Raw genomic sequence first — 17,897 nt, 5'->3', positions numbered from 1 at the left:
ATAACCCTAATAAACAGACTATCCTAGTGCAAGGAAAATATTACATCATGACAGATTTCACACTAGAAAGACAGTCAATACAGAAATGTTGCCTGGTACCATTAAGCAACAACTTAAACCATATTATGCCCAGAGTTTATGCCTTCATCTACATATAAACCTTTGTGCTTATGTGAGCACAGCACAGTGACACAGAACACTGAGGTGAGATCTAACACCCACAATGGATGCTTTTACAAGCTGCAGTCTAAGAGGAAAGCATGTGAATCACCTTTGTCTGAGGGACCTTACATAACCATCAGTAACGTAGGGACCAACAGTCTCTACTGGTTTCCAGTGTGACCAGGGCTGGTTGCAGGAGGCAGCATTAGGAAGCATCCTCCTAGTCCACATCCTCCCGCAACTGCTGGACCATTTTTTCTTCCAGCTGCTTTCCTTTGCCTGCAAGAGGAGCCCGGATAAGATGGATGCTCTGCTTGACTTCTTTGATGTGCTGAACCTTCTGTAGCTCTTTGTTTTTCTTCAACCTGTTCATTATAAACTTAGCCTGGCGTTTCTGCTTGATCTCTTCAACTCTCTTCATTGCATCAATAGTTTTACTCCAGAGCTCTCTCTGGTATTTCACAGGTTCATTTCTACGTTTTTTTCTTTTCTTTTTTTTTTTTTCATGATTGCTCAAATTTTATTTATTATTATTATTATCATTATTATTATTATTATGTGTTTTAATTTTATACATCAGCCATGGGTCAGGAAGTGGCTGGGGTCTCCAGCAGATGGGTGTGGGGGCAGGGTGTGGAGACTGCAGAGTCTGCCTGAAGTCTTGGAAAAGGGGAGCCTTCCCGCAAGGCCCGCTGATTGGCAGGAAACTGGGGCCAAGTTGGTCAGGTCCTCCCGGGATGGCCTGTGTCCAGCGGTGGTACCCAGGGGCAGTTGCCTCTCTGGCTATAACCCATTTCTACGTTTTTTGAATTCAAATGAGTTGTCAAGGGTGAGCCCCTTGCCAGCTGCTTTCCAGAAGGCTTTACTTCAACCTGATCTTGCGTGGGTTCCGCTTCTTCTTGAAGTTTTTATGACACTTGGATTTGCAGAATCGGAACACCTTGCAGTTGTTGTGGACAAACATCATGCTGTGGCCCAGGTAGATCGGACCGGAATAGAAGTAACATTTCTCGATCCTCATGTTGACTCCATGTGGCATCCACCTCCCAGGCACCGAGCTGAAGAGGAAGTGGTCCAGATGTGGGTTTTTAATTTGCTTCATTGATTGACTTTTAAGTTTAATATTATCTGGGGCTTGAAAGAAGACTCTGCTGGTTAAGAAAATTTGCTCTTCTTGCAGCAGACCAGGATATGTTTTCCAGCACTCACATGGAGGCTTACAACCATCTATAACTAGTTCCATGTGATCTGGTACCTACTTTTGCCCTCCCAAGGTACCAGGGACACATGTTTGAGTTAGTATACATGCAGACAAAACACCCATACACATAAGTAACATTTAACATTATCTTTTTTTTTTTAAATCTGCATTGTTTTGTGGCATGTATGTCTGTGTGAGAATTCTAGATCCCCTGGCACTAGAGTTACAGACAGTTGTGAGCTGTCATGTGAGTTCTGGGAACTGAACCCAGGTACTCTAGAAGAGCAGTCAATGCTCTTAACTGCTGAGCTATGAGCTAATTAATCACATTTGTATCTCCTGAACAGGAAGGCCACAGAGGCACTAAGAGTTCTGGGTCTCACTTTTCCATGATTCCTCCATGTGACAGAAACCTATTCCAGAGGATGGAGACAAACTATGCAGTCTAGGTGGTGTGTTCAACTGAAACTCCCATTTCTGCCACCTCTCCACTTTTTGGCTGTGTTTTTAGTTGACAGGTCTTTGCTACATAAGCGTTCTACCAATTAGCAACACCCTAGTCTGATTCCTTCCTATGGTGTCTACTAGCCAAAGGAACTGCTCAGAATAGTTTTCTCCTCTCTCAGCCTTAAATCAGTCACACCATCAAAAGGCCAGGCATTTTTGACTTTGTAATTTCATTAAATTCTACTCCCACCCAAGAAGAAATTGTCATTTCTGAGCCTCCCAAACTGCCTTGGTTTAAGATGTTGACACTATGCTGCTTTCCCTCGGAAACCACTCTGCAGTTCTCCTAAAGCCTAAAAGGACTTCTGTCTTTCTCCTGCACTCACCCTTTCTACAGGTGATGGTACATCTAGCTTCTCCTATGTCCCACTGCTAAGAAAGGGCCTTGAAAAGAGCAGGTAGTCAGAGACTGTTTGTTTAAGAGATTCCATTCAGCATAGGTTGTAATTTTAATTAGTAAACCAGAATGAGAGCCTAAATATAGTAAGACAATTGAAAATTAATTTTATTTTGTTTTTAATGTTAACACCAAGTTCTTTTCCATGGTCCACTAAATTCCAATTTCAATGCCATGGTATCTTGTGGTATTACAAATTAGAAGGCAGTTTACTTTGTTTTCAAAATAATATATTTCTTCTAAACTGAATCAACAATAGATGATTTACTAATGTCATTTGAAAAAAAAATCATCCCAATCTAATGAATGATGCAGTAAATGCAGCAACATTTTGAAATACCAAGAGTCCCCAAATCACCCAAATGGAACAGGAGGAGAGGAATGGTTTATACTCCCCTCTCACCAGCTCTCAAATGAGGGTCAACTCCTTAGATCATTGTGTCTCCCTAACCCGATCTTCGTTGGAAACTGCTAGTGCTCTTGAACTGGTCAGGGCCATAGCGTCATATTCCAGGTAGCTCTGGCCTAGGTCCTCTCTAACTGTTCACTCAAAGCTTCTGCATACTTGGTACCATAGGATCTGCGACTTCTCCCAGTGACCTGGGCAAAAAAGGTCAAGATGTTCATCTTGATGGTTTCAACCCAGACCTGTGGGCCCCACAGGAAATCATGGCAAGGAGGTTTTCTGCCAGGAACTTGTCTATATCGCAGATACCTTTCCTGCACAAAATCTTCAAAAATGAGTTTCCTGGGCTCCCCAAATATGGAATGATACTGCCCAGTATATAGCCCCATTTTATTCAATACATGCCAGAATCTCTTCTCACTGATACAGTTGTTCTCTATGAAGATGATACCAAGAATGATTATTAATAGGCCTGTCTTGGGTACGCCCTGAGCACCATGCAGCAACCCATCATAAGTGATCCCCAGGGCAGTGACAAGGATATAGGAGTGATCATCAGGATCTACTTCTATCATGTCAATGCCAAAGATCAGCCTCATGCACTCATATGCCTTACTGAAGATCATAGGATAATACTCCTTATAATTTCTAGTAATCATATCCTGCATACCTGTCTTGCTGACTAGCTGCTTCCTGTGATACTTGAGGAACAGGAATCACAGCAACTCAATTATTTTTGTATTTAATGTAGCCTCTGAGGGGAAATAAGGATCTTCCACATCCTCTGTTTGGTTGGCAGTAGCCTCACCAGATGGTGCCCCTGCAGTGGAGCCCATAAAATTGGAAGGAGAGGAGGCTCTTTGAGAACTCTGGGGAGAGCTTTGTGTTCCTTCATCAGATACCCCCTCTGAGATGGTGGCAGTGCCCTCTGCCTCCACTGCTTCAAGAATGGCAACCTGTGCACACTCCAGGCCCATTTCCTCCCCTGGGACCTGAATATTGTTCAGGAGATTGCACCCCTGGCTATGCCCAGCATGATCCATCCTGACTTTCCTTGGTAACAGCAGGTAGGAGAATGTGCAGTCACAGCAGCGAAGACTCACAGGCATGAGGGATAAGGAGAGAAGGTGAGTGGACTCTGACAGTTGTTCACTGGGCAACTCTCAAATATACCTGTTACAGAATTTAGCTTGCATAGTTCTCTAGAGCCGAATGATTCTTGCCTTGCATGTGCCATTGAGACCTTGAAAGAGGAAGAGACATGGCTACTGAGGGTCTACCCTCTTCTTGGCTGGCAGAGTTTAAGAACAAGTTTCTAGGAGTTTGAGCTGTAACAGAAAGCAGTGAGGGTACCTTACACCTCCTTACACCTATTCAAGGGTAACTGAGAGAAAGCCCAGTAAAGAGTGGTCCATTGATCCTAGGATGGGAGACCAGCCTAATCAACACCTTGATAAATTGTGAGGTTCAGAAAGTTCTGTGTGATTGCTGAGTCCACCTTCCCTAAGGCAAAAGACTATTTTTGTGAGTCAGAAGGAAGAGGGGATCTACATAAAGTACCTAGATTTTTCTCTCAGTGCCAAAAGAAGGGCTGAGATACTAACGGTTCCTTTTATGTTTGGCTGTTGGGACTCCCTGGGTTCTCACCTTGAGTATTGACACACCCAGTCCAACCTCTGACGACTCTCAACAAGATGCTCTCAACAGATCCTTAAGCTCCCTTATGCTCTACCTGAAACAAGGCAGGGAGATCAGACTAACAGTACTGCTCCAAACTGTTTGGATGGCACATCAGGGAAGACTTTTTATCATGAACCTGCGTGTGCTCTGGAGTGGACTTTGCTTCACTCATCCCTTGGGTTTCTTGATTGGAACATACCAAATCCTGGAAGCACTGTACTTAACAAAGTCTCCAACTCTGGTAGAGTTCCTCACCTCCACAGAGATCCTGAAAACTTCCAGAGCAAGTGAGCTGGTGGCACATCCCTTCCACCCCTGGTCGTGATCTCCAGTGCTGTCCACATGACCTGTGCTCATCTCTGATGAGAAAGTGCTTCCCTGAATCCACGTGAAGCTCATTCAACATATTTGTCCTTCTTGAGATTTCTCCTTTATACTAGAACTTGTCTCTCCAAAGACTCCCAACTTTCTGCCTGAGGTAGTTTAAATAAGCAAAGCACATAATCGCCTCTGAGCACTGACTCCAGGGCATAGCCAGTCTGTATAGTAACTTTTGTTTTGGCTTCAGATTCTGTCCTCAGGGGAAGTCCATACATTAAATGCCTTTGCTCTCCATATGTGGTTGCACACACTGACTTGTCTTCAACAGCAGGGCCAAGACCATCACCTACTAAAGAAATTTCAACCCAAATCATGCAGCCTAAAAGAAGCCAACCTCAAAAGCCACCCATCCAGGGCTCTTTAGGCATCAGGAAGGGGGGATACAGGCTCTATGTGCTCCATTGGAGATGGGGACCTTTCACACTTTCAGTTATTAACAAAGTTACTCACCTGGATGGTGCTAGTAGATACTGGACATGTTCCTCTAGTAACAGCACTTGGTTCCTCCTGAGCTCTATGGACAACTCCTCACTTAGCAGACCCAGCTTCCTGAAAGAGGAGACAGAGGTTAAGAAGGAACACATCTAGATATAACTGAGGGGTTTCTCAAGACTACCAGAAGGTCAATGGTCTTCTGTTGTCTTGGGGATTCTGAAATTTTTTTCTTATTTACTCCTTATAAGGTCTTTGATAACCCTCAGGTACATCTTTCAGGCCCAGGCCCCCCTGATACCTACCTTACCATTGAACAGGAAATCTTTGTTCTGGAGATTTTGTTCAAAAAAGCCTTCACTGACAACAGAGACTGCTTGTATATGTATTGTAGCAGAGGTCCCCTTGCTTCTGTTTGAGGCCCATAGTGCCTTACCTCTGAAGGTCCCAGGCCTTACTCCTCACATGGCCCATGCCTCTGTCATACCCCATGGTCTGATACAGAGGTGAACAGAATTTGGTGGCTATTCCAAGTCCTACTAGTGTTGATGACAATGTGTATACACACCTATGACCTGAAGCAAGAATCTCATACAGCAGCATCACACATAAAGCAGGAACCTTCTATCTGAAAGTGTCTTTGTAGGCAAGCTTGTGCTGTAACCTTGACTCTGATAGTGTGCATATCCCCACCAGGAACCAAATACGGATGTGAAAAGTTAGGATGTTTGTTCCTGCAACTGAGCACTATGTAACCTCAATATACTGCTCCAAGTCCCCCAAGTCATAGACAGCAAGTCCAGAAGTTTAAGAAGGGACTCATTCTCACACTTCTGCCTTGATTTGGTTAAGTACTACCAAAAGTATACAATATGGCATGATTATTCCAGCCTGGCTGTCTTGGGGAGTGGTGGCTGCAACCCATACTCAGCTCTCAATAAGATTAAAAAAAAAAAAAAAAACTAGCACTTTAATGTTTTGGAGCCTGCAAAATGGCTCCTAGTCATTGAGTGCAGGGGAAGGAGGGAAAAAGTCGTATTCCTCCAAGTATACCACAGGTGTATTATCATTTGGATACCCCTTAGACTGTAGCTTCAACAGTCAACTCTCAGGCCCCACTACAGTTATAAATAAAGATAAGCTGCTTTGTGGGAACAAATAAGTTCTAAAAATCAATCCATTGTCTTGTGCCGAGTGTCCAAACAAGCAAAAAACTCATTCCTATAATGAGACCCACTGAATGAGGCAGTACTCAAGATAAGTAGAGACTTCCAATCACAATAAAATAAAATGGCTCAAGGCTTCCAACTCCCTAGATGAAGACGAGAAAGCTGGCTGACAGCCCAGCTGTTTCACATATGTACTAAGGTAACTTTAGTCAGGAATATCAAAAATGGCTATAGGCCATAATACTTAGTGTGTTACTAACAAACAGTGGTACAACAGTCTTATCTGTAGCCTTTCCACCCAGTAAAGGGGATTTTTCTATCAACCAAATACTCTCAACTTCTCTTAGCAGAACATGCTGAGAAAAAACCAATAAATGAACCTAAATGATAGGTCATGCTGTGTACTTTGAGGAAAGAACCATTTTCACCACCTCCTAGAATAGCTGGGGTACAGTTAAATTTATTTATTTGGTTGGTTGGTTGTTTGTTTGTTTGTTTGGTTAGTTGGTTGGTTGGTTTTTGTTTGTGTATTTATTTTTGACCCATTCTATCCTGAGTTGGGATTTATCAGAATACACTGGGTCTTTCAGAATAAAGCTGAGGTACAGTTAGATTTATTTATTTGTTTGCTTTGCACAACTTGATCCTGAATTATGAATTACTGGTGTACTCTGGGTCTTTCAGAATAGAGTTGACAGGAGCAAGCCTCTTTCTGGGAACCTTCCTGAAAGAGTACTGTAAGAACATGCCTCAGGGCTGACATGCATGTTATTACTGAGTATCTAGCTGGCCCTCAACATTTACATCTAGGCAATTGGTGGTGAGTAGGCTGCTCACGAGAGAGGCTAAGGTCACATTTCATAAGTTTTCTGGCAGCTAAAGACTGTGTCCATACTGAATTGACTGGAAGGAGCAGTCCTACACCTTTGTGCATTTACATAGGAGGACTTTGGATAGCCTGGGAACAGGGATGTCAGGAACTCAGGAAGTGTTTTCTAAGCCCTGTGCCAAACAAATCTGATCCAACCTGGCTGGACACTGTATGAGAAAGACAGTGAACTTTTAGAGCTCTTTTGTTGTATGATATTTTGTTTGTGTTTTGACAAATGAAGCTTGCATGGAGAAGAGAGGACAGGGCTAGCCACTATTTAACCATAGCAGCAAGCAATGATGGCACACACCTTTAATCCCAGCACTTGGGAGGACAAAGCAGGAAAATCAGGAGTTCAAGGCCATCCTGGGCTACCTGAAATTGAAACAGTTTAAGGGAGAAAAAGAGTCAGGCAGTGGAGGTGCATGCCTTTGATCCCAGCAGTAGGGAGGATCTTGCTTTCATCCCAGAACAGGGGAGGCTCAGGCTTTTAATCCCAGCACAAGGGAGGCAGAGAAAGGAATACAAGGCAGATAGAGACAGGATGTGGCCCACCCCTATTCCTCTAGACTTCTTAGAAGTAAGAAGTCTCTAGAGGCTGTTGCTCTGCTTCTCTGATCTTTAGGTTTTTCACCCTAATATATGACTAGGGGTTTTTATTGTTAAGACTAAATAGGATCAAGCTTCAAATTTTTCCTTGATAAGAATCAGCAAGTATTTCAGAACATAGTGGGTCCTGAGAGTGGAATTCAGAAACACAGTGCTCAAGATGTAAGCAAGATTATAATTGTCTGAAGTACACTATCTATAATGGTGATGATGAAACTCACTATCAGGTCTTCCACAGCAGACTTGACCACAGACACTTCATGTAAACCAAGAAAACAACTTCTGTACAGACCTTCCAATGTTGGACCCAGTCAAGAGCTCTTGACAAAAAAAAAAAAAAAAAAAAAAAAAAGCCTCGATTAGTGACCTTTTAACTAAAGTAGAGAAACTATGTAATTTCTGGCCCTTCTACTCTTTCCAGGAGTCTTTGCCACGCCCCAGATTCTCTTACCTCTTCTCAGCAGAACATGCCCAGAAGCAACCCACAACTCCTTTCAAACACTCTCACAAAATGGCTCCACACCCCCAAGTGCCAGGATGTACAGTCCTAAAGGGACCTAAGCAACCACGGGTGCCATCTCTCTCTTTACCCTTACAGCCTCTAACTGGAGGGAACCTAGCAAAATGGTGCCTGAGGCTCAAGCTGCTGGACATAACTTGTAACGGAGATGTCAAAGGCTACCTGGAACCTCACACATGTCACCTCAGCACTCTGGCACCTGCTAAGTACCAGGAACATCACACAAATGGCTCTGGGACCCCCAAGTCCTGAATAAACTTGTGGAAATGTTTCTAGGGGCTCATTTGTGGCACCTCAGTACCAAGGAAACTTCAAACGGCCAGGACCTCACAAAATGGCTGCCTTGGTGCCAGAGTCCACCATCCCTCCCCCAACCCCATTCCAAAAAGTGTCTTGCTCCTGTCAAATCGACTCTGTAAGATCCAGAGAACGTTGAGAAAACCCAACAGAGGAGAGTGTGGGGCAAAAGACATAAACAAACAAACAAATAAATAAATAGATAAATAAATAAATTTAAACTTACCCTCAACTGTTCTACAAGTAGGGATGCATAGGGTTCATTCTTCCAAGTATACAGCACCACCTGTCATTTGGTTTCCCATTAGCTAGCCTTGTGCTTCTGAATTCCACTCTCAGGGCCCAGTAAGGTCTGAAAAACTTGCTGCTGCTCCTCAGGGAAAAGAGCTCTCAAAATCAGCTAAAGACCTATTGTGCAGAGCGTAGACAGGCTAAGTCCTCTAACTACCAGATTTGTCAGGCACAGGGCTCATCACTGGGTCAGGGTTATAATTTTTGGAGTACACTAACCTTGTACTAACATGACTAGGGATTCATGAGCTCACTGTCAGGTCTTTCCCACTGGACTGGACCTGTGCCTCTTCCTGTGAACCAGGAAACAACTTCTGTACAGACAGTCTAGTGTTGGACCCAGTCTGGAGCTCTTAACAAGAAAAGCAAGCCTTGCTTAATGACTTCCTAATCAAAGCAGTTAAACTCTAATTTTGGTATCTTTCTACCATGTAGTGGGGTCTTCACCTTACCCTGGATGATCTTACCGCTTCTCAGCATAATTTTTTGATATGTAAGTTAGAACTTTCATCAAATACACTCACAAAATGACTCCATATCCCCTTCATCCTTTTGTACAGGGATGAATAAAAATTGTGTAATTTTTGTCGGGGTCTCAATTTCAATCTGTTAACAAGGCAACCCCAACCAGTACTAATCTCCCATTGTGGCTTAGTGATTCACCAAGTTCCAGGATTTAGATCCTGAATTGTGGCTAAGGCTCATCTTTCCCAGTTCAGAACTGAGGCTCCTCTGGCTGATGGAAACTTCACATGATGGCTCCTTACCTTTTTCCTTTCATGTGGTTTTGCCAAGTGGTTAAGGACCACTTAGTGCCAATTCATTTCTGTGGCAAACTCCACTGCCAAGTACCTCAAAAAATGTCTCCATACCCACAAGTCCCTCTTATAGGTGGGGAAAGGTGTTTAGGTGCTTCTTTATGTCATGTAAGTATTGAGGCTAAGTCAAACTATCAAGACTCTCACTAATGGCTCCAGATTTCCCACATTCCCAGTTGAATATGTGGAAGCTTGTGAACCACTGACCCATTGTCACAAGACAGCCTAGGTTTTGCATACAACCCTCGTAAGGATCTTATGTAGCTTGATTATCTGTGCCTATTTATTAATCGTGGGGTTTCTGAAACACATCCAAGCTTCTATCTTGACTAAAAAGTCACATTGTCCCCCTCTGAGAACCTCTGAAATGCCTTATTCTTTAAGAGTTCCCCCTCTGAAGGAGGTAAAGGGGTTCATTTCCACAAATGGACCCTGTTTGATGCAAAACACACTATATTGGCTCAACTATAATATCTGGGCTTCCTCTCATCAAAACAGAGCTTTTATAGCCCACTCTCAGGTTCTACTTTCACTCTTCTGGTTAAGTGCCCCTCTTTCTTTCTAGGAAAATCTGAAAATGGTGCCTATGCGTTGTTCCATGGAATGGAAGTGTAACAATTCTCCTTTGTCCATGTAGGCCCCATTTATCTAGGCTGACCCTAGACATAAAACTGCCTTATTACTGGACCCTCTACCATGTAAAGGGCCACTATAATCCACTATATGCTCTTATTTCCATTCTGAAAGTTCAGTGTCACTGGCTCCATTTCAGCAACTCACAAAATGGCTGTTACTCTCCCAAGTCCCTGGATGAGGACATGTAAAGTTTGGAAAGGTCTCATTCCTGAAGTCAGCATTGAGGCATCCTTGAAGCAGAAATCACCTTACAAAATGGTTCTAACTCCTCCAAGTTCCTGGATGAATATGCAGAAACAAACACCTGTAAAAGGCTCATTTTTCCAAGGAAATCCCCTTTGGTAGAGGACCACAAGTAAAGATGCTGCTGGATCCAGACTTGTTTGTCCTGTCTGAGCCATTCTTAACCCACCCTCTGCTCTCATCTTGACTCTGGAATGAACCAGACACTTACAACATATCTCCTATGCAAAAAGATCTACAACGTGAAGTGGGACTGGAGCTCATAGATGCATGTGGATCACATCTTGATGTCAGGCTTACTACATGAGAGAAAGTACATTATTTTGGGATCCTCCTTGTGAATCAATGGTCCCTATTCCATCCTATATTCTTTATTATTATTATTATTATTATTATTATTATTATTATTATTACTATTATTAATTTATTTATTTTACACCCCAATCACAGGTTCTGCTTCCTCTTCTCCTTCCATTTACCTCTGCCACCTCCTCTCTGTTTTCCCTCAATCCACTCCTCCTTTGTTTCTGTTCAGAAATGGACAGGCCTCCCCTGAGTATCAGCAAAGCATAGAATATCAACTTGCTGTAAGTCTAAGTACCTCCCCTTGTACTTAGGCTCACAAGGCAATCCAGTGTGAGGAATGGGTTCCCAAGATCCAGCCAAAACACTAGGGACAGCCCCTGCTCCCATTGTTCGGAGTCTCACAAATAGACCAAGCTACAGAATTGTCCCATATCTGTAGAGGGCTAAGGATGATCACATGAATGCTCCCTGGTTGTTGGTTTAGACTCTGTGAGTTCCTGTGAGCCAGGTTAATTGTTTCTATGGATTTCCTTATGATGTTATTGACTATTCTAGCTCTATCAATCCTTCCTCCCTCTCTGTAGATGGATTCCCCAAGCTCAACCTAATGTCCACTGCTGTGGTACAAACTTTGTACACTGTGAATATGTATTGCTCTCATTGTTCATAAAAAGCTGAGTGGTCAATGGCTAGGCAGGGTATTTGGAGCAGAGAGAATTCTAGAAAGAAGGAAAGCAGAGTCAAGGGAGTCACGAGAGACACAGAAATAAGCAAGAGGAATGTGCAATGTTGAAGGAAGGTACTGTCACATGGCAGAGGATAGATAAGAAATATGGGTTAATTTAAAATGTAAGATTTAGCTAGTAACAAGCCTGAGCTATCAGTCAAGCACTTATAATTAATAATAAGTCTTTGAATGATTATTTGGAAGCAGCTGCTGTGACACAGAGAAACTCTGCCTGCAAATGGCACCCAAATCTCTGGCAACTAAATCCTGATAAAACCTGAGAAAGCTTTATAAAGGTAATAAACACACAAAAATAGAGTAAAACACAACTTCCTAGACTAGTGTCCCTCATGCTGGTCATAGTACTAAGACATGTCTCCCAGTAGCTGCCTGAGAGAAGAGGCAGCCACCAGCTACCATGTACTACCACCATTAATCAAGCTAAGCTACACTGGTGACATCCACAATAGCAGTTCAAGATTCATCTTATGAGATTAAAAAGCAATACAGATGGTCAGTAAAGCAGATACAAATAGAAGAAAAATCTTAAAACAGGTTACAATGTGTTTAAAAGTATACATAGGTGCCAGGTGGTGGTGGCGCATGCCTTTAATCCCAGCACTCAGGAGGCAGAGCCAGGTGGATCTCCCTGAGTTTTGAGGCCAGCCTGGGCTACCAAGTGAGTTCCAGGAAAAAGGCACAAAGCTACATAGAGAAACCATGTCTCAAAAAACATATATATATATATATATATATATATATATATATATATATATATATATATGTGTGTGTGTGTGTGTGTGTGTGTGTATACATATATGTATGTAAACATATATGTATATACATATACATATGTATACATGTATGAATATACATATATGCATATACACACACACACACACACACACACACACACACACATAATCAGGAGAGAGAAGAAAAAGGATAGAGACAGTCATATATTAAAAAATAGTTTAAAAATAATAAGGTAAATTCCTTAAAAAAGAATAGAGTAAAAAAATATAATAAGCCATGTAGAAATGGAAAATACACAGAGAGTCTGACTTCTGTATGCTATTGTGTTATTAGATTTTCTGGTTGCTAATGAAGAACAACAGCTGCTAAGACATATTAGATTATGAAAACTGCTGGATTAAACCAAGAAATGTTTTGACCTCAAACTGGAAATCAAAAGATATGTTACTTTGAGGAAGAGGTTATGCTTTTATTTCCACAGGAAAGGAGAGCCTGTGGATTCATTCCAGGTTAAAGAAGAACATATTTTTTTGAGAAAGACCCCCTGAAAATCCTGACTACAAACATAAAGAAATAACTACAAATAAACTACAAAACACATGATGTATATTTTACCTGCTTAAACACGTAACAAATATCATCTTTAGCTAACACATATACAAAATACAGTCTAGTCTTATACTAATACAGATATGTAACTTACCTTTAAATGTTGATGTATTTTCAGAGCAAGGGGACCAGGCACCAATAAAAAAAATGGCTCAGATGATCCAGCATCTCAAAATGCCTTGTTGCAGTTTTCTCAGAGTTCTGCATCCATAACAGCTTCGAGGATACTGGCTGAGGTGGTCCAACCTCACAAATCACTCTAGTCAAGACTTAACCTTTATCCTGAATTTTCTCAGGGTACCCCAAAGATTCCAACACCCACAAACAATAGGAAGTACTCTAGAGAAAGGCACCCACATTCCCAAAAGATGAGTTATGAAAGTTTATTGTCATTTAAGGGGAGTTATTTACAAATTATTTTTGGTCTTAGTAAAAAAAAAAATGACTAAAAGTTAAATTTGAAGATCTCTTTCTAAAGGGAAACAGGGAGAAATTATATAGGAATAATAGGAAAAAGGATAAATTGTTGAATCCATTTTAATCCAAAAAGAACTATTAATCTCAAAATATTTTACATTGGTATTATGAATTTTGTTTTATTGATACAAATTTAAAGTTATTTTTATACTGTATATATGTTTCTGCTTTTGTTTGGGGTATTGTGATTATACAGCTCATTTAAAAATATAATGTATATTTAAGAAATACAGGAAATTATTTAGTCATCTATGATAATTAAACTTGTAGTCATATTAGGTATGTTTTCAAGATTAAACAGATATATTTAGATAGATGGTCTTAAAACACATCAAAGAACTACAGTGTCAGGGACCAAGATGTCAGGAAGCAAACATGAACCATGGAAAAGTACTAGCTAGGCCAGAGAACAAGTCACATGCCCACTGCCCTTTCCCAGAGCAGTAACACCTGTTTACTAACAACTGTTTACTAACCAGAGACTCTCAAAGATAAGAGAATATTCCACAGTCAGGTGCCATGACAACCAAATGTAAAGAGCATTCCATGGTCAGGTAGCCTAGCAACAGAACAAATGGGCCCTGACCAGTGACATTAGCCAACATCCTGCAGTTGCACGATCTGCATGTCTCCCATCTCCCACATTCTGCACTCCTTCTACGTTCTGCATACCTCTTTCCCCTTCTCTCCTTCCTGCCCCCTCCCCCCTCCTATGCTATATAAGCCTTGCTGAGGAAAATAAAATTTGCAGCTTGATCAGAATCCTTGTCTTGCTGTTGTCTTTCGTGTCCCCTGTTCCTTTCATTCACTCCCACAGGGGGTTGCCCCCATTGAAACCCCACTGTCCAGGGCACTACAGAATACAGCATTTAAAATGTTTTAATAATGCAAGACTTTTCTTGTCAGTGAGACCCATCTGCTCCTGACAGCACCAATTTACTTGAGAGAAGATGATGGACACTGAAGAACCTCTATATAGAGTTTGCTTTCTTTATGGCAAAAGCTAGCCATTTGGGCAAAAAACTGCTCTTGCCCCAATTGTTGACAGTATACTGTCAAAACTAGACCAGCAGGATAAAAAAAAAAAAAAAAAAAAACTAACACACTTTACCAAGACAGGGTAGGACAGTCCTTCAAAATTCCCTGATTCGCAGAAAACTCTGTCAGATATACTATGCTTGTAGACCAAAGAATGGTGCCCCAATGTTACAGAAGAACTTTGGGTGATTGTCCAGGTAGCCAGTGTCCCTATATTTAGATAACATTTAACCCTTCTGGGGTCTTTGACAGAGTTGAAGGCTGGATAGTCATAGTTAAAGTTTTCCTTAGTTATGATAAAAGATAAATTCAGTATAAAACTTTAGACTCACAAAGATAAAATAAATAATGAGTATTTCCTCTCATTTTAACAAATACAAATGGACTGGTTATTATAACTGTAATTCTTACATGATAACTTTTTGTTGTATATAGTTTTACTATGTTAAAGTTAAAACCTTCTTATATAATTAGAAAAAAAGAGGGGAAATGCTATGGAACAATCTTTGTATACTGTAAATATGTATTGCTCTCGCTCTCTTTGTTAATAATATGCTTATTGGCTAGGTAGGATATTTGGAGCAGAGAAAATGCTGGAAAGGAGGGCAGAATCAGGCAAGTCACAAGAGATGCAGAAAGAAGCAAGATGAATGTGCCATATTGAAAGAAGATACTGTCACATGGCAGAAGGTAGATAAGAGATATGGGTTAATTTAAAATGTAAAAGTTAGCTGGTAACAAGCCTGAACTATCAGCCAAGCATTTATAATTGACAATAATTCTCTGAATGGTTATTTGGGAGTGGCTGCCAAGACATAGAGAAACTCCACCTCTACAATCCACCCTATATTCTTACCTTCACTCCAAGAGACTGGGGCACTCTTCAATATGGAAGATCAGGACCTAGCTCCTATTCAAAGATTCTCTGAAGAGAGAAGGGAGAAATGGCTCATTCACACAAGTAAATTCCATTCCAATGACAAGCTGATCACAGGTGAAGATGTATTTACTTACTGCATATTACTCTATATGAAATGGAGCTTCTTCAGGCTACCCTCAAGTTCTCATCTTGACTCTGAAAAGACTCAGACCTTCTTCACACCATAGACTTCAGAGTTTGGCTTGCAATTGGAGTCCCCATGTGGAAAAGTAGAGGAGGGCCTTCCACGTAATTCTGACTCTGTTTGTGTATGTGTGTGTGAGGGGGGGGGAGAGATTCTTAAATCTATGACTATAATAATGCTTAGTCTCTATAATGTAAATTGAATGTATATGTTTTCAGGGCTGACCATTTGATGTTAGACACAAGATAGTGTACCCTTTCCTGAGGAAAATTATTTCTCCTACTCTCCGCATTTCTTAGTACCCTGTAGTCCTTATCTAAGGTTGATGTCTCCTGAGCTTTATCCCCTACAAATTAGTATGTCTATTGGGGCCTTCCAGCTATGTTGTTGAGACGTCATGGTCATAGCAACTGGCATTTCTTTCTTTCTCTCTCTTTCTTTTCTTCTTTTCTTCCTTTCTTCCTTTCTTTCTTTCTTTCTTTCTTTCTTTTTTGAGACAAGGTTTCTCTTTGTAGTTTTGGTGCCTGTCCTGGATCTTATTCCGTAGGTCAGGCTGGCCTGGAACTCACAGAGATTCATGTGGCTCTGCCTCCCGAGTGTTGGGATTAAAGGTGTGTACCACAGCTGCCTGGCGCATCTGGCATTTCTTTTCTTTTCTTTCTTTTTTTTTTTTTGCTAAAAAATAAGACATTTTAATGTATGTATTTGAACATTTAATGTATTAAGTAGATGAAAACAATTAGAAAATGAAAATTAGCAGTGTTGTACTAATGTATATTAAAGAAGAGCTTTGTAGTACAACCCACAAAGTTTCTCTAAGACCCTTGGGTTTAGCAGGAAACCAAAAGCATAAATACAAACTTCTTATAAAATATCTACCATGATTTTAGTGTTTATCAAAATGTGTGACTTGTGGGTTTTTTCCCTAAATATGATATTTTTTTCCTCCCACACCCAAGACTTCCCCCCTAACCTATGCCCCATTCCCACCTCCTCCAAGGCAAAGTCTTCCTTGGGAAGTCAGCAGAGCCTGGAATATTCATGTGAGGCAGGTCCAAGTCCCTCCCCCCTGCACCAAGGCACCTCCTAAACAGCTCAAGCTAAACAACTTTCTCACTTATCCAGAGGGCCTAGTCCAGTACCATGGGGGCTCCTAAGCTATTGGTCCACAGTTCATGTGTTTCCACTAGTTTGGCTAGTTGTATCTGTACTTTTTCCAATCATGATCTCAGTATCTCTTGCTCATAGAAACTTTCTTCTCTCTCATCGATTGGACTCCTGGAGCTCCACCTGGGACCCAGCTGTAGATCTCTGCATCTGCTTCCATCAGTCACTCTATGAGGGTTCTATCATGACAGTCAGGTTATTCAGCCACCTGATCATCAGAGTAGGTCAGCTCATGCACCCTTTCAACCATTGCTAGTAGTCTATGGTGGAGTCATCTTTGTGGATTCCTGGGAACCACTCTAGCACTCTGTTTCTCCCTATTCCCATGGTGCCTTTATCATGGTATCTCTTTCCTTGTTCTCCTCACTCTGTTCCTGATCCAGCTTGAACCTCCCAATCACCTAAGCTTTCATTCCCCACTCCCTTGTCTTCCATTACTCCCCCTCACCCCTAGTTTGTCCATATAGCTCTCATCCATTTCTCCATGACTGGGCAATCCCTATGTCTTTCCCAGTTCCTCTCTACTAGCTAGTCTCCCTGGAACTGTGGGTAGCAGTCTGGTTATCCTTTGCTTTATATCTAGTATCTACTTATGAGTGAGTACATGCCATGCAATGGAAAAAGGAAAGCATCTTCAACAAATGGTGCTGGCATAACTAGATGTCAATGTGTAGAAGGCTGCAAATAGATCCATATCTGTCACCATGCACAAAACTTAAGTCCAAGTGGATCAAAGACCTCAACATAAATCCAGTTACTCTGAACCTGATAGAAGAGAAAGTAAGAAGTAGTCTTGAATGCATTGGCACCAGAGATCACTTCCTAAATAAAACACCAGTAGTACAGACACTGAGAGCAACAATTAATAAATAGGACCTCTTGAAACTGAGAAGCTTTTGTAGGGCAAAGGATATGATCCATAAGACAAAACGACAGCCTACAGAATGGGAAAAGTTCTTCACCAACCCCATATCTGACAAAGGGCTGATGTCTAGAATCTATAAAGAACTCAAAAAACCAGACATCAAAATATCTAACAGTGGAATTTAAAAAATGAGCTTTAGAGCTAAACAGAATTCTCAACAGAAGGATCTCAAAAGGCTGAAAGACATTTAAAGAATTGCTCAACATCC

General features: G+C 41.4%; 1 protein-coding gene and 1 pseudogene across 1 annotated transcript; both read right to left on the bottom strand.

Moving 5' to 3' along the window:
• Nucleotides 1-367: 367 nt before the first annotated feature.
• LOC118574535 lies at nt 368-1,183 on the bottom strand (annotated as a pseudogene).
• A 1,609-nt stretch (nt 1,184-2,792) lies between these two features.
• Nucleotides 2,793-3,782, bottom strand: LOC118574580 (melanoma-associated antigen 11-like). The gene is given in 1 exon segment (XM_036175544.1): nt 2,793-3,782. A coding segment is annotated over 1 exon segment (990 nt).
• Nucleotides 3,783-17,897: the final 14,115 nt, after the last annotated feature.

This window comes from Onychomys torridus, chromosome X (assembly GCF_903995425.1).
Source record: "Onychomys torridus chromosome X, mOncTor1.1, whole genome shotgun sequence".
Lineage (NCBI taxonomy): Eukaryota > Metazoa > Chordata > Mammalia > Rodentia > Cricetidae > Onychomys > Onychomys torridus.
The sequence above is the reverse complement of the archived record's forward strand: the minus strand, read 5'-3'. Positions and strand labels throughout refer to the sequence as shown.